General features: G+C 58.1%; 1 protein-coding gene across 1 annotated transcript in view; it reads right to left on the bottom strand.

Annotated features, from left to right (window-relative positions):
* Positions 1 to 4,010: 4,010 nt before the first annotated feature.
* The window catches only part of LOC121273558 (rho guanine nucleotide exchange factor 5-like), a gene marked incomplete at its 3' end in the record, with an annotated part of 110,371 nt that continues 97,577 nt past the window's right edge, over positions 4,011 to 16,804 (bottom strand). The window contains exons 5-8 of the mRNA XM_041180729.1: positions 9,325 to 9,587; positions 6,609 to 6,769; positions 5,136 to 5,288; positions 4,011 to 4,140 (exon numbers count right to left, since the gene is read on the bottom strand). Coding sequence (XP_041036663.1) covers positions 4,011 to 4,140; positions 5,136 to 5,288; positions 6,609 to 6,769; positions 9,325 to 9,587 — 707 coding nt within the window. The remainder of the gene's footprint in view (positions 4,141 to 5,135; positions 5,289 to 6,608; positions 6,770 to 9,324; positions 9,588 to 16,804) is intronic.

Below are 16,804 nucleotides of genomic sequence, written 5' to 3'. Positions count from 1 at the left end.
CTCCAGCCCCAACACCCCTCCCTATATCTGTAACCTCCTCCAGCCCCTACAACACTCCCTATCTCTGTAACCTCCTCCAACCCGTGCACCCCTCCATATCTCTGTAACCTCCACCAGCCCCTAAACCCCTCCCTATCTCTGTAGCCTCCTCCAAACCACTACACTCCTCCCTATCTCTGTAACCTCCTCCAGCCCCTACACCACTCCCTATCTCTGTAACCTCCTCCAGCCCCTACATCCCTCCGTATCTCTGTAACCTCCTCCAGCACCTACACCCCTCCATATCTCTGTATCCTCCTCCAGCCCCTACACCCCTCCCTATCTCTGTAACCTCCTCCAGCCCCTACACCCCTCCCTATCTCTGTAACCTCCTCCAGCCCCTACACCCCTCCCTATCTCTGTAACCTCCTCCAAACCCGACACCCCTCCCTATCTCTGTAACCTCCTCCAGCCCCTACACCCCTCCCTATCTCTGTAACCTCCTCCAGCCCCTACATCCCTCCGTATCTCTGTAACCTCCTCCAGCACCTACACCCCTCCATATCTCTGTAACCTCCTCCAGCCCCTACACCCCTCCCTATCTCTGTAACTTCCTCCAGCCCCTACACCCCTCCCTATCTCTGTAACCTCCTCCAGCCCCTACACCCCTCCCTATCTCTGTAACCTCCTCCAGCCCCTACAACCCTCCATATCTCTGTAACCTCCTCCTACCCCTACACCCCTCCCTAACTCGGTAACCTCCTCCAGCCCCTACACCCCTCGCTAACTCTGTAACCTCCTCCAGCCCCTACACCCCTCCCTATCTCTGTAACCTCCTCCAGCCCCTACACGCCTCCCGATCTCTGTAAACTCCTCCAGCCCCTACACCCCTCCCTATCTCTGTAACCTCCTCCAGCCCCTACACCCTCCCTATCTCTGTAACCTCCTCCAGCACCTACACCCCTCCCTATATCTGTAACCTCCTCCAGCCCCTACACCCCTCCCTATCTCTGTAACCTCCTCCAGCCCATACACCCCTCCCTATCTCTGTAACCTCCTCCAGCCCCTACACCCCTCCCTATCTCTGTAACCTCCTCCAGCCCCTACACCCCTCCCTATCTCTGCAACCTCCTCCAGCCCCTAAACACCCTCCCTATCTCTGTAACCTCCTCCAGTCCCTACACCCCTCCCTATCTCTGTAACCTCCTCCAGTCCCTACACCCCTCCCTATCTCTGTAACCTCCTCCAGGCCCTACAACCCTCCCTATCTCTGTAACCTACTCCAGGCCCTACAACCCTCCCTATCTCTGCAACCTCCTCCAGCCCCTACACCCCTCCCTATCTCTGTAACCTCATCCAGCGCCTACACCCCTCCCTATCTCTGTAACCTCCTCCAGCCCCTACACCCCTCCCTATCTCTGTAACCTCCTCCAGACACTACACCCCTCTCTGTCTCTGTAACCTCCTCCAGCACCTACACACCTCCCTATCTCTGTAACCTCCTCCAGCCCCTACACCGCTCCCTATCTCTGTAACCTCCTCCGGCATCTACACCCCTCCCTATCTCTTTAACCTCCTCCAGCCCCTTCAACTCTCCCTATCTCTGTTAACTCCTACAGAACCTACACCCCTCCCTATCTCTATATCCTCCTCCAGCACCTACTCCCCTCCATATCTCTGTAACCTCCTCCAGCCCCTACACCCTCCCTATCTCTGTAACCTCCTCCAAACCCTACACCCCTCCATATCTCTGTAACCTCCTCCAGCCCCTACACCCCTACCTATCTCTGTAACCTCCTCCAGTCCCGACACCCCTCCCTATCTCTGTAACCTCCTCCACCTCAACACCCCTCCCTATCTCTGTAACCTCCTCCAGCCCCTGCACCCCTCCCTATCTCTGTAACCTCCTCCAGCCCCTACACCCCTCCCTATCTCTGTAACCTCCTCCAGCCCCTACACCCCTCCCTATCTCTGTAACCTCCTCCAGCCCCTAGACCCCTCCCTATCTCTGTAACCTTCTCCAGCCCCTACACCCCTCCCTATATCTGTAACCTCCTCCAGCCCCTACACCCCTCCCTATATCTGTAACCTCCTCCAGCCCCTACACCCCTCCCTATCTCTGTAACCTCCTCCAGCCCCTACACCCCTCCCTATCTCTGTAACCTCCTCCAGCCCCTAGACCCCTCCCTATCTCTGTAACCTCCTCCAGCCCCTACACCCCTCCCTATCTCTGTAACTTCCTCCAGCCCCTACACCCCTCCCTATCTCTGTAACCTCCTCCAGCCCCTACACCCCTCCCTATATCTGTAACCTCCTCCAGCCCCTACACCCCTCCCTATCTCTGTAACCTCCCACCCTCCGTGATCTCTGGTCTCCTCCAATTCCAGCCTCTTGACCATCCCTCAATTCCCATCGCTCCACCATTGGCGGCCGGGACTTCAGCTGCTTGAGGGGGGGTCTGAGCTCAGGAACTCCCTCCCCATACCTCTCCACAAGCACCCTTTTCTCTCTCTCTCTCTTCCTCTCTTTCTCACTTTCTGTGTCTCCATCTTTCTGTCTCTCTTTCGCTGTCTCTCCCTTTCACAGTCTCTCTTCCCTCTCTTCTCTGTCTCTCTCTGTTTCTCTCTCTCTCTCTGTCTCTTTCTCTATTTCTCTCTCTCTCTCTCTCTGTCTCTCCCTGTGTCTCTGTCTCTGTCTCACTCTCTCCCTCTGTCTCACTCTCTCTCTCTCTGTCTCTCTCTCTGTCTCTCTCTCTCTCTCTCTGTCTCTCTGTCTCTCTCTCTGTGTCTCTGTCTTTCTCTCTCTCTCTTTCTCTCTCTCTGTCTCACTCTCTCTCTCTCTCTCTGTCTCTGTCTCAGTCTTTCTCTCTCTCTCTCTGTCTCCCTCTCTGTCTTTCTCTCTCTCTCTGTCTCTCTCTCTGTCTCACTCTCTCTCTCTGTCTCTCTCTCTCTCTCTCTCTCTCTCTCTCTCTGTCTCTGTCTCTGTCTTTCTCTCTCTCTCTCTGTCTCTCTCTCTGTCTCTGTCTCTGTCTTTCTCTCTCTCTCTCTGTCTTCCTCTCTGTCTCCCTCTCTCTCTCTCTGTCTATCTCTCTGTCCCTCTCTTTCTCTCTCTGTCTCTCTCTCTTTCTCTCTCTCTCTTTCTCTCTCTCTGTCTCTGTCTCTCTCTCTCTCTTTCTCTGTCTTTCTCTCTCTCTCTCTGTCTTTCTCTCTCTCTCTGTGTCTCTCTCTGTCTCTCTCTCTCTGTCTCACTCTCTGTCTCTCTCTCTCTCTGTCTCTCTCTCTCTGTCTCTCTCTCTCTCTCTCTCTCTGTCTCCCTCTCTGTCTTTCTCTCTCTCTCTGTCTCTCTCTCTGTCTCACTCTCTCTCTCTGTCTCTCTCTCTCTCTCTCTCTCTCTCTCTCTCTGTCTCTGTCTCTGTCTTTCTCTCTCTCTCTCTGTCTCTCTCTCTGTCTCTGTCTCTGTCTTTCTCTCTCTCTCTCTGTCTTCCTCTCTGTCTCCCTCTCTCTCTCTCTGTCTATCTCTCTGTCCCTCTCTTTCTCTCTCTGTCTCTCTCTCTTTCTCTCTCTCTCTTTCTCTCTCTCTGTCTCAGTCTCTCTCTCTCTCTCTTTCTCTGTCTTTCTCTCTCTCTCTCTGTCTCCCTCTCTGTCTTTCTCTCTCTCTCTGTGTCTCTCTCTGTCTCTCTCTCTCTGTCTCACTCTCTGTCTCTCTCTCTCTCTGTCTCTCTCTCTGTCTCTCTCTCTCTCTCTCTCTCTGTCTCTGTCTCACTCTCTCTCCATCACACAATCTCTCCCTCCTCCAGGGAGAATCTATTTAACACTGACCTCCTGGAGTGTCCAGCGGTCCTGCTGTCACTAACAGTGCCTGAAGAGCGGGGGGGAACCGGGTTCGGAGTCCAGTGACCGAGCTGGAACTGTTGTACCCGTTCAAAGCCCGATCGAGGGGTCTGCCCACACACACAGGCGCCAGGCAAGTCCCTACCCGAGCCTGGTGAAGGAGGTCATCGCAGCGCAAAATCCCAGAGAAGGAGGACCTACCTGTACGAGGAGTTTGAGTCGTGTAATCCGCTGGAAAGGTAGAATCAGGAAGGATTTCAGAGACAGCCTCTGACAAACGGGGTCACTCTCCAAGTCTTCCACCACCTCCCGGAACTGGGGATTGTTCTGTCTGAGAAAGGAGAGGGAAAGAGATTTAACACCTCAGGTCATCACCGCCAAACATCCACATCCAGCGAGAGAGCGGAGGGAGATTTACTCTGGATCTAACCCCGTGCTGTTCCTGTCCTGGGAGTGTTTGATGGGGACAGTGTAGGGGGAGATTTACTCTGTATCTAACCCCGTGCTGTACCTGTCCTGGGAGTGTTTGATGGGGACGGTGTAGAGGGAGATTTACTCTGTATCTAACCCCGTGCTGTTCCTGTCCTGGGAGTGTTTGATGGGGACAGTGTAGGGGGAGATTTACTCTGTATCTAACCCCGTGCTGTACCTGTCCTGGGAGTGTTTGATGGGGACGGTGTAGAGGGAGATTTACTCTGTATCTAACCCCGTGCTGTACCTGTCCTGGGAGTGTTTGATGGGGACAGTGTAGAGGGAGATTTACTCTGTATCTAACCCCGTGCTGTACCTGTCCTGGGAGTGTTTGATGGGGACGGTGTAGAGGGAGTTTTACTATGTATCTAACCCCGTGCTGTACCTGTCCTGGGAGTGTTTGATGGGGACAGTGTAGAGGGAGATTTACTCTGTATCTAACCCCGTGCTGTACCTGTCCTGGGAGTGTTTGATGGGGACAGTGTAGAGGGAGATTTACTCTATCTAACCCCGTGCTGTACCTGTCCTGGGAGTGTTTGATGGGGACAGTGTAGAGGGAGATTTACTCTGTATCTAACCCCGTGCTGTACCTGTCCTGGGAGTGTTTGATGGGGACAGTGTAGAGGGAGATTTACTCTGTGCCTAACCCCGTGCTGTACCTGTCCTGGGAGTGTTTGATGGGGACGGTGTAGAGGGAGATTTACTCTGTATCTAACCCCGTGCTGTACCTGTCCTGGGAGTGTTTGATGGGGACAGTGTAGAGGGAGATTTACACTGTTTTAACCCCGTGCTGTACCTGTCCTGGGAGTGTTTGATGGGGACAGTGTAGAGGGAGATTTAATCGCCAATTCTTACATGAGACGTTTGAAGGTCTTCTCCTGGTATGACTGGTTGGTGACGTAGGGGATGTAGACAGCTCGGAACGCTGGGAGGTGGCACAGTAAGATCCCACAGACGTCAAACTCCATGAGATCGTCTTCCAGATCTTCCTCTAATTCTCCCAAGAAGCTGTAAGTGAGCGGAACAAGCGATTTAGTCGTGGAGTTGATAATAGATGAAAAGTTATTATTTGGATGAGATTAGCTTCCTGTAGGTGCGAGTATATCCAGAGCACCAGGGCTCTAGCTGAACAGGCAGCAACGGGATTAAAACCAGGCCCCATCTTCACAAGCAGGCACAGAATGAGATGTTCAGGACACCCATCAACTACAGCTCAATTCGCCCGCTATTAGGAGCATCTTGAAGGAGCAGAGGGGAGTGTGGAGAGGTTCGGGGAGGGAGTTCCTGAGCTCAGACACCTCTCCAGGCACCTGAAGTCCCGGCCGCCCATGTTGAAGCGACGGGAATCGAGGGATGGTCAAGAGGCCGGAATTGGAGGAGTGCAGAGATCGGGGAGGGTGGGAGCAGGGTTACAGAGATAGGGAGGGGTGTAGGAGCTGGAGGAGGTTACAGAGATAGGGAGGGGTGTAGGGACTGGAGGAGGTTACAGAGATAGGGAGGGGTGTAGGGACTGGAGGAGGTTACAGAGATAGGGAGGGGTGTAGGGGCTGGAGGAGGTTACAGAGATAGGGAGGGGTGTAGGGGCTGGAGGAGGTTACAGAGATAGGGAGGGGTGTAGGGGCTGGAGGAGGTTACAGAGATAGGGAGGGGTGTAGGGGCTGGAGGAGGTTACAGAGATAGGGAGGGGTGTAGGGGCTGGAGGAGGTTACAGAGATAGGGAGGGGTGTAGGGGCTGGAGGAGGTTACAGAGATAGGGAGGGGTGTAGGGACTGGAGGAGGTTACAGAGATAGGGAGGGGTGTAGGGACTGGAGGAGGTTACAGAGATAGGGAGGGTTGTAGGGCCTGGAGGAGGTTACAGAGATAGGGAGGGGTGTAGGGGCTGGAGGAGGTTACAGAGATAGGGAGGGGTGTAGGGTTTGGAGGAGGTTACAGAGATAGGGAGGGGTGTAGGGGCTGGAGGTGGTTACAGAGATAGGGAGGGGTGTAGGGGCTGGAGGAGGTTACAGAGATAGGGAGAGTTGTAGGGGCTGGAGGAGGTTACAGAGATAGGGAGGGGTGTAGGGGCTGGAGGAGGTTACAGAGAATGGGAGGGTTGTAGGGTTTGGAGGCGGTTACAGAGATAGGGAGGGGTGTAGGAGTGTCTCCTCCTGTTCCTGTGTAACAGGCTTGAGAGGGGCTGAATGGCCTCCTCTTCCTGTCCCTCCTCCCTGATTGAACTCCACCTGATGCCGGGTTTGTGAGGGTCTCGGTATTTCTGGGAGATTCCACCCCCCATCGCCCCACCATGCTCTACCACCGCCCCCCCACCCCCCACCTCCACACCCTACCTGCGGCTGGCCTCGCGAACGTCCGATATCCTGGAGAAGAGCCACTGGCTGTCCTGGTTACTGAGCACCTCCTGCAGTTTGGGGGCGTGTTGGAAATGTTCCACTGCGATGTCCAGGCTCCGGAGACAGGACGCTTCCGAGGTGATCAGCTCATACTTTGCCTGTCCGGAGAGAGAGGGGGAGGGAGGGAGAGAGAGGGAGAGAGAGGGAGAGAGAGAGACAGAGGGGGATAGAGAGAGAGAGAGCGGGAGAGACAGGGAGGGTAAGAGAGAGGGGGAATAGAGAGAGAGTGAAAGAGAGATAGAGAGACAGAGAAAGAAAGAGAGAGAGGGAGAGGGGGAGAGAGAGTGAGAGAGAGGGAGAGAGAGGGAGGGAGGGAGACAGTGAGGGTAAGAGAGAGGGGGAATAGAGACAGAGTGAGAGAGGGATAGAGAGAGAGGGAGAGAGAGTGAGAGAGGGAGAGAGGGAGGGAGACAGGGAGGGTAAGAGAGAGGGGGAATAGAGAGAGAGTGAGAGAGGGATAGAGAGAGAGAGGGAGAGAGTGAGAGAGGGAGAGAGGGAGGGAGACAGGGAGGGTAAGAGAGAGGGGGAATAGAGAGAGAGTGAGAGAGGGATAGAGAGAGAGAGAGAGAGAGAGAGAGAGAGAGAGAGTGAGAGAGGGATAGAGAGAGAGAGGGAGAGAGTGAGAGAGGGAGAGAGGGAGGGAGACAGGGAGGGTAAGAGAGAGGGGGAATAGAGAGAGAGTGAGAGAGGGATAGAGAGAGAGAGGGAGAGAGTGAGAGAGGGAGAGAGGGAGGGAGACAGGGAGGGTAAGAGAGAGGGAGAATAGAGAGAGAGTGAAAGAGGGATAGAGAGACAGAGAAAGAAAGAGAGAGAGGGAGAGGGGGAGGGAGAGAGAGTGAGAGAGAGTGAGAGCAAGAGGAGGGAGAGACACAGTGAGGGTAAGAGAGAGGGGGAATAGAGAGAGAGTGAGAGAGGGATAGAGAGAGAGGGAGAGAAAGTGAGAGAGGGAGAGAGGGAGGGAGACAGGGAGGGTAAGAGTGAGGGGGATTAGAGAGAGAGTGAAAGAGGGATAGAGAGACAGAGAAAGAAAGAGAGAGAGGGAGGGGGAGGGAGAGAGAGTGAGAGAGAGGGAGAGAGAGAGGGAGGGAGAGAGATATTGAGGGTAAGAGAGAGGGGGAATAGAGAGAGAGTGAGAGAGGGATAGAGAGAGAGAGGGAGAGACAAGGAGGGAGAGAGACAGGGAGGGTAAGAGAGAGCGGGAATAGAGAGAGAGAGAAAGAGAGAGAGAGAGAGAGAGAGGGAGAGGGGGCGGGAGAGAAAGAGAGACAGCGGGGGAGAGAGAGAGAGAGGGAGGGAGAGAGGGAGGGAGAGAGACAGGGAGGGTAAGACAGAGGGGGAATAGAGAAAGAGTGAGAGAGGGATAGAGAGAGACAGAGAAAGAGAGAGAGAGAGAGGGAGAGGGGGAGGGAGAGAGAGTGAGAGAGAGGGAGAGAGAGGGAGGGAGAGAGACAATGAGGGTAAGAGAGAGAGTGAGAGAGGGATAGAGAGACAGGGAAAGAGAGAGAGAGGTGGATAGAGAGGGAGAAAGAGAGAGAGAGTGAGAGAGAGATAGAGAGAGAGAGAAAGAGAGAGAGTGAGAGAGAGAGAGAGAAGGAGAGAGTGAGAGAGAGAGGGGGATAGAGGGAGATAGAGGGAGAGAGACAGGGAGGGTTAGAGAGAGGGGGAATAGAGAGAGAGTGAGAGAGGGACAGAGAGAGAGAGAAAGAGAGAGGGTGAGAGAGAGATAGAGAGAGAGAGAAAGAGAGAGAGAGAGGGATAGAGAGAGAGAGAAACAGAGAGAGAGAGAGAGGGACAGAGAGAGAGAGAAAGAGAGAGTGAGAGAGAGGGATAGAGAGAGAGAGAAAGAGAGAGAGAGTGAAAGAGAGATAGAGAGAGAGAGAGAGAAACAGAGAGAGAGAGAGAGAGGGACAGAGAGAGAAAGAGAGAGTGAGAGAGAGAGAGAGATAGAGAGAGAGAGAAAGAGAGAGTGAGAGAGAGAGGGATAGAGAGAGAGAGAAAGAGAGAGTAAGAGAGAGAGAGGGATAGAGAGAGACAGAGGGAGAGAGAGAGAGAGACATGAATAGAGATGGACAGAGAGTGAGGGACAGTGAGAGAGAAAGAGAGAAAGGAAGAGAGAAGGACAGAGAGGGAGTGAAAGAGAGAGAGTGGGATAGAGAGAGAGATAGAGAGAGGGACAGGGAGAGAGAAAGAGAGAAAGGAAGAGAGAAGGACAGAGAGGGAGTGAAAGAGAGAGAGTGGGATAGAGAGAGAGATAGAGAGAGGGACAGGGAGAGAGAAAGAAAGAGAGAGGGAGGGAGGGACGGGTGTGGGAGGGAGGTTTGAGGTTCAGGAAGATACGAGTCAGTCAGTGAATTGTTTCCCCGGCCACATCCCACCCCGCAGGCTGTTCGACCACATGTGGCTTCACCCACCAGCCTCCGCAGCCCCCCCCCTCCCCTCACCCCCCTCCTCCGCAGTGTGTGTGTGTGAGGGTAAACCGGACCCTCACTCCCCCCCGAGAGGGGGAAGGGGGGATACAGCCCTGAACACCCCCCTCCTCTCCGCCACACAGAACTACCCCCTCCCACCCCAGGCCCACCCTGCCGGGGTCAAGGGTCAGTGATCAGACCCCCTCCCCACCCCCGCAAGCAGCCCCCCCCACGCCCCCCCTCACCTCCTGCAGCCTCTGCTTTTGCTGGCTCAGGCTGTCGAACTCAGAGCGCTTCCTGACCTCCGGAATGTCCCTCCAGAGGGAGAAGGGCACCGAGATGGAGGCCCGGACTGTGCTGGGGGTCCGGGGGGTGAATGGACCCCTGATCCGTCTCTGGACGGGGTCCTGGGACGCCGGCGTCTCGCACCATGCAGGCGGCTCCTGCTTCTGCCGCAGGATTTCCCGATCCAGGGTGACGTGGCTGTACTCCTGATAGAGGAGGGAGGCTGTGGGAGAATCAGGGAGAGAGAGACTGAGTCCAGCAGGTTCCAGATACAAATCAGAGAGAGAGAGAGAGAGAGAGAGAGAGAGAGAGCGGGAGAGAGAGAGAGAGAGAGGGAGAGAGCAGGAGAGAGAGCGGGAGAGAGAGAGAGATAGAGGGAGAGAGAGCGGGAGAGAGAGAGAGAGAGAGGGAGAGAGCAGGAGAGAGAGCGGGAGAGAGAGAGAGATCCAGGGTGACGTGGCTGTACTCCTGATAGAGGAGGGAGGCTGTGGGAGAATCAGGGAGAGAGAGACTGAGTCCAGCAGGTTCCAGATCCAAATCAGGGAGAGGGAGAGAGAGAGAGCGGGAGAGAGAAAGAGAGAGAGAGGGAGAGAGCAGGAGAGAGAGCTGGATAGAGAAAGAGATCCAGGGTGACATGGCTGTACTCCTGATAGAGGAGGGAGGCTGTGGGAGAATCAGGGAGAGAGAGACTGAGTCCAGTAGGTTCCAGATACAAATCAGAGAGGGGGAGAGAGAGAGAGAGAGAGAGAGAGAGAGCAGGAGAGAGAGAGAGAGAGCAGGAGAGAGAGCGGGAGAGGGAGAGAGATCCAGGGTGACATAGCTGTACTCCTGATAGAGGAGGGAGGCTATGGGAGAATCAGGGGGAGAGAGACTGAGTCCAGCAGGTTCCAGATACAAATCAGAGAGAGCGAGAGAGAGAGAGAGAGAGAGCGGGAGAGAGAGGGAGAGAGAGGGAGAGAGCAGGAGAGAGAGCGGGAGAGAGAGAGAGAGAGAGAGAGAGAGAGCGGGAGAGAGAGAGAGAGAGAGGGAGAGAGCAGGAGAGAGAGCGGGAGAGAGAGAGAGATAGAGGGAGAGAGAGCGGGAGAGAGAGAGAGAGAGAGGGAGAGAGCAGGAGAGAGAGCGGGAGAGAGAGAGAGATCCAGGGTGACGTGGCTGTACTCCTGATAGAGGAGGGAGGCTGTGGGAGAATCAGGGGGAGAGAGACTGAGTCCAGCAGGTTCCAGATGCAAATCAGAGAGAGGGAGAGAGAGAGAGAGAGAGAGTGGGAGAGAGAGAGAGAGAGAGAGAGGCAGAGGGCAGGAGAGAGAGAGAGAGAGCAGGAGAGGGAGTGGGAGAGGGAGAGAGATCCAGGGTGACATGGCTGTACTCCTGATAGAGGAGAAAGGTTGTGGGAGAATCAGGGAGAGAGAGACTGAGTCCAGCAGGTTCCAGATCCAAATCACAGAGAGAGAGGGAGAGAGCAGGAGAGAGAGCGGGAGAGAGAGAGAGAGAGATACAGGGTGACATGGCTGTACTCCTGATAGAGGAGAGAGGCTGTGGGACAATCAGGGAGAGAGAGACTGAGTCCAGGAGGTTCCAGATCCAAATGAGAGAAAGGGAGAGAGAGGAAAGTGGAAGAGAGAGAGAGAGATGGGGGAAAGAGAGCGGGAGGGAGAGAGAGAGGGAGGGAGAGATGGAACAGACAGTGGCAAAGAGGGAGAGATAGGGTGGGGTTAGACTGGGGTGGGGAGAGACTGGGGTGGGGTTAGACTGGGGTGGGGTTAGACTGGGGTGGGGTTAGACTGGGGTGGGGTTAGACTGGGGTGGGGAGAGACTGGGGTGGGGTTAGACTGGGGTGGGGTTAGACTGGGGTGGGGTTAGACTGGGGTGGGGTTAGACTGGGGTGGGGTTAGACTGGGGTGGGGTTAGACTGGGGTGGGGTTAGACTGGGGTGGGGTTAGACTGGGGTGGGGTTAGACTGGGGTGGGGTTAGACTGGGGTGGGGAGAGACTGGGGTGGGGTTAGACTGGGGTGTGGTTAGACTGGGGTGGGGAGAGACTGGGGTGGGGTTAGACTGGGGTGGGGAGAGACTGGGGTGGGGTTAGACTGGGGTGGGGAGAGACTGGGGTGGGGTTAGACTGGGGTGGGGTTAGACTGGGGTGGGGTTAGACTGGGGTGGGGAGAGACTGGGGTGGGGAGAGACTGGGGTGGGGTTAGACTGGGGTGGGGTTAGACTGGGGTGGGGTTAGACTGGGGTGGGGTTAGACTGGGGTGGGGAGAGACTGGGGTGGGGAGAGACTGGGGTGGGGAGAGACTGGGGTGGGGTTAGACTGGGGTGGGGTTAGACTGGGGTGGGGTTAGACTGGGGTGGGGAGAGACTGGGGTGGGGAGAGACTGGGGTGGGGTTAGACTGGGGTGGGGAGAGACTGGGGTGGGGAGAGACTGGGGTGGGGTGAGACTGGGGTGGGGAGAGACTGGGGTGGGGTTAGACTGGGGTGTGGTTAGACTGGGGTGGGGAGAGACTGGGGTGGGGAGAGACTGGGGTGGGGAGAGACTGGGGTGGGGTTAGACTGGGGTGGGGTTAGACTGGGGTGGGGTTAGACTGGGGTGGGGTTAGACTGGGGTGGGGAGAGACTGGGGTGGGGAGAGACTGGGGTGGGGAGAGACTGGGGTGGGGAGAGACTGGGGTGGGGAGAGACTGGGGTGGGGAGAGACTGGGGTGGGGTTAGACTGGGGTGGGGTTAGACTGGGGTGGGGTTAGACTGGGGTGGGGAGAGACTGGGGTGGGGTTAGACTGGGGTGGGGTTAGACTGGGGTGGGGTTAGACTGGGGTGGGGAGAGACTGGGGTGGGGTTAGACTGGGGTGGGGAGAGACTGGGGTGGGGTTAGACTGGGGTGGGGTTAGACTGGGGTGGGGTTAGACTGGGGTGGGGTTAGACTGGGGTGGGGTTAGACTGGGGTGGGGTTAGACTGGGGTGGGGAGAGACTGGGGTGGGGAGAGACTGGGGTGGGGTTAGACTGGGGTGGGGAGAGACTGGGGTGGGGAGAGACTGGGGTGGGGAGAGACTGGGGTGGGGTTAGACTGGGGTGGGGAGAGACTGGGGTGGGGTTAGACTGGGGTGGGGAGAGACTGGGGTGGGGTTAGACTGGGGTGGGGTTAGACTGGGGTGGGGTTAAACTGGGGTGGGGAGAGACTGGGGTGGGGTTAGACTGGGGTGGGGTTAGCCTGGGGTGGGGTTAGACTGGGGTGGGGTTAGACTGGGGTGGGGTTAGACTGGGGTGGGGTTAGACTGTGGTGGGGAGAGACTGGGGTGGGGTTAGACTGGGGTGGGGAGAGACTGGGGTGGGGTTAGACTGGGGTGGGGTTAGACTGGGGTGGGGTTAGACTGGGGTGGGGTTAGACTGGGGTGGGGTTAGACTGGGGGGTGGTTAGACTGGGGTGGGGTTAGACTGGGGTGGGGTTAGACTGGGGAGGGGAGAGACTGGGGTGGGGTTAGACTGGGGTGGGGAGAGACTGGGGTGGGGAGAGACTGGGGTGGGGAGAGACTGGGGTGGGGAGAGACTGGGGTGGGGTTAGACTGGGGTGGGGTTAGACTGGGGTGGGGTTAGACTGGGGTGGGGAGAGACTGGGGTGGGGTTAGACTGGGGTGGGGTTAGACTGGGGTGGGGTTAGACTGGGGTGGGGAGAGACTGGGGTGGGGTTAGACTGGGGTGGGGTTAGACTGGGGTGGGGAGAGACTGGGGTGGGGTTAGACTGGGGTGGGGAGAGACTGGGGTGGGGTTAGACTGGGGTGGGGTTAGACTGGGGTGGGGTTAGACTGGGGTGGGGTTAGACTGGGGTGGGGTTAGACTGGGGTGGGGTTAGACTGGGGTGGGGTTAGACTGGGGGGTGGTTAGACTGGGGTGGGGTTAGACTGGGGTGGGGTTAGACTGGGGAGGGGAGAGACTGGGGTGGGGAGAGACTGGGGTGGGGAGAGACTGGGGTGGGGTTAGACTGGGGTGGGGTTAGACTGGGGTGGGGAGAGACTGGGGTGGGGTTAGACTGGGGTGGGGTTAGACTGGGGTGGGGAGAGACTGGGGTGGGGTTAGACTGGGGTGGGGAGAGACTGGGGTGGGGTTAGACTGGGGTGGGGTTAGACTGGGGTGGGGAGAGACTGGGGTGGGGAGAGACTGGGGTGGGGAGAGACTGGGGTGGGGTTAGACTGGGGTGGGGAGAGACTGGGGTGGGGTTAGACTGGGGTGGGGAGAGACTGGGGTGGGGTTAGACTGGGGTGGGGTTAGACTGGGGTGGGGAGAGACTGGGGTGGGGTTAGACTGGGGTGGGGTTAGACTGGGGTGGGGTTAGACTGGGGTGGGGAGAGACTGGGGTGGGGAGAGACTGGGGTGGGGTTAGACTGAGGTGGGGTTAGACTGGGGTGGGTTTAGACTGGGGTGGGGTTAGACTGGGGTGGGGAGAGACTGGGGTGGGGTTAGACTGGGGTGGGGTTAGACTGGGGTGGGGAGAGACTGGGGTGGGGTTAGACTGGGGTGGGGTTAGACTGGGGTGGGGTTAGACTGGGGTGGGGTTAGACTGGGGTGGGGAGAGACTGGGGTGGGGAGAGACTGGGGTGGGGTTAGACTGGGGTGGGGAGAGACTGGGGTGGGGTTAGACTGGGGTGGGGTTAGACTGGGGTGGGGTTAGACTGGGGTGGGGAGAGACTGGGGTGGGGAGAGACTGGGGTGGGGTTAGACTGGGGTGGGGTTAGACTGGGGTGGGGAGAGACTGGGGTGGGGAGAGACTGGGGTGGGGAGAGACTGGGGTGGGGTTAGACTGGTGTGGGGTTAGACTGGGGTGGGGTTAGACTGGGGTGGGGTTAGACTGGGGTGGGGAGAGACTGGGGTGGGGTTAGACTGGGGTGGGGAGAGACTGGGGTGGGGAGAGACTGGGGTGGGGAGAGACTGGGGTGGGGTTAGACTGGGGTGGGGTTAGACTGGGGTGGGTTTAGACTGGGGTGGGATTAGACTGGGGTGGGGAGAGACTGGGGTGGGGAGAGACTGGGGTGGGGTTAGACTGGGGTGGGGAGAGACTGGGGTGGGGTTAGACTGGGGTGGGGAGAGACTGGGGTGGGGTTAGACTGGGGTGGGGTTAGACTGGGGTGGGGAGAGACTGGGGTGGGGTTAGAATGGGGTGGGGTTAGACTGGGGTGGGGTTAGACTGGGGTGGGGTTAGACTGGGGTGGGGTTAGACTGGGGTGGGGAGAGACTGGGGTGGGGAGAGACTGGGGTGGGGTTAGATTGGGGTGGGGAGAGACTGGGGTGGGGAGAGACTGGGGTGGGGTTAGACTGGGGTGGGGAGAGACTGGGGTGGGGTTAGAATGGGGTGGGGTTAGACTGGGGTGGGGTTAGACTGGGGTGGGGTTAGACTGGGGTGGGGTTAGCCTGGGGTGGGGTTAGACTGGGGTGGGGTTAGACTGGGGTGGGGTTAGACTGGGGTGGGGAGAGACTGGGGTGGGGAGAGACTGGGGTGGGGTTAGACTGGGGTGGGGTTAGACTGGGGTGGGGAGAGAATGGGGTGGGGTTAGACTGGGGGGGGGTTAGACTGGGCTGGGGTTAGACTGGGGTGGGGTTAGACTGGGGTGGGGAGAGACTGGGGTGGGGTTAGACTGGGGTGGGTTTAGACTGGGTTGGGGTTAGACTGGGGTGGGGTTAGACTGGGGTGGGGTTAGACTGGGGTGGGGTTAGACTGGGTTGGGGAGAGACTGGGGTGGGGAGAGACTGGGGTGGGTTTTGACCGGGGTGGGGTTAGACTGGGGTGGGGTAAGACTGGGGTGGGGAGAGACTGGGGTGGGGTTAGACTGGGGTGGGTTTAGACTGGGGTGGGGAGAGACTGGGGTGGGGTTAGACTGGGGTGGGGAGAGACTGGGGTGGGGTTAGACTGGGGTGGGGTTAGACTGGGGTGGGGTTAGACTGGGGTGGGGAGAGACTGGGGTGGGGTTAGACTGGGGTGGGTTTAGACTGGGGTGGGGAGAGACTGGGGTGGGGTTAGACTGGGGTGGGTTTAGACTGGGGTGGTGTTAGACTGTGGTGGGGTTAGACTGGGGTGGGGTTAGACTGGGGAGGGGTTAGACTGGGGTGGGGAGAGACTGGGGTGGGGTTAGACTGGGGTGGGGTTAGACTGGGGTGGGGTTAGACTGGGGTGGGGTTAGACTGGGGTGGGGTTAGACTGGGGTGGGGTTAGACTGGGGTGGGGTTAGACTGGGGTGGGGTTAGACTGGGGTGGGGTTAGACTGGGGTGGGGTTAGACTGGGGTGGGGAGAGACTGGGGTGGGGTTAGACTGGGGTGGGGTTAGACTGGGGTGGGGAGAGACTGGGGTGGGGAGAGACTGGGGTGGGGAGAGACTGGGGTGGGGTTAGACTGGGTTGGGGAGAGACTGGGGTGGGGTTAGACTGGGGTGGGGTTAGACTGGGGTGGGGTTAGACTGGGGTGGGGAGAGACAGGGGTGGGGAGAGACTGGGGTGGGGTTAGACTGGGGTGGGGTTAGACTGGGGTGGGGTTAGACTGGGGTGGGGTTAGACTGGGGTGGGGTTAGACTGGGGTGGGGAGAGACTGGGGTGGGGAGAGACTGGGGTGGGGTTAGACTGGGGTGGGGAGAGACTGGGGTGGGGTTAGACTGGGGTGGGGAGAGACTGGTGTGGGGAGAGACTGGGGTGGGGTTAGACTGGGGTGGGGTTAGACTGGGTTGGGGTTAGACTGGGGTGGGGAGAGACTGGGGTGGGGTTAGACTGGGGTGTGGAGAGACTGGGGTGGGGTTAGACTGGGGTGGGGTTAGACTGGGGTGGGGAGAGACTGGGGTGGGGTTAGACTGGGGTGGGGAGAGACTGGGGTGGTGTTAGACTGGGGTGGGGAGAGACTGGGGTGGGGTTAGACTGGGGTGGGGAGAGAATGGGTTGGGGAGAGACTGGGGTGGGGTTAGACTGGGGTGGGGTTAGACTGGGGTGGGGTTAGACTGGGGTGGGGTTAGACTGGGGTGGGGTTAGACTGGGGTGGGGAGAGACTGGGGTGGGGTTAGACTGGGGTGGGAAGAGACTGGGGTGGGGTTAGACTGGGGTGGGGTTAGACTGGGGTGGGGTTAGACTGGGGTGGGGAGAGACTGGGGTGGGGTTAGACTGGGGTGGGGAGAGACTGGGGTGGGGTTAGACTGGGGTGGGGAGAGACTGGGGTGGGGTTAGACTGGGGTGGGGTTAGACTGGGGTGGGGTTAGACTGGGGTGGGGTTAGACTGGGGTGGGGTTAGACTGGGGTGGGGAGAGACTGGGGTGGGGAGAGACTGGGGTGGGGTTAGACTGGGGTGGGGTTAGACTGGGGTGGGGAGAGACTGGGGTGTGGTTAGACTGGGGTGGGGAGAGACTGGGGTGGGTTTAGACTGGGGTGGGGTTAGACTGGGGTGGGCTTAGACTGGGGTGGGGTTAGACTGGGGTGGGG

Source organism: Carcharodon carcharias (assembly GCF_017639515.1).
Source record: "Carcharodon carcharias isolate sCarCar2 chromosome 24 unlocalized genomic scaffold, sCarCar2.pri SUPER_24_unloc_8, whole genome shotgun sequence".
NCBI classification, from domain to species: Eukaryota; Metazoa; Chordata; class Chondrichthyes; order Lamniformes; family Lamnidae; genus Carcharodon; species Carcharodon carcharias.
Note: the sequence above shows the minus strand (reverse complement) of the source record. Positions and strands in the feature narration are given on the sequence as shown.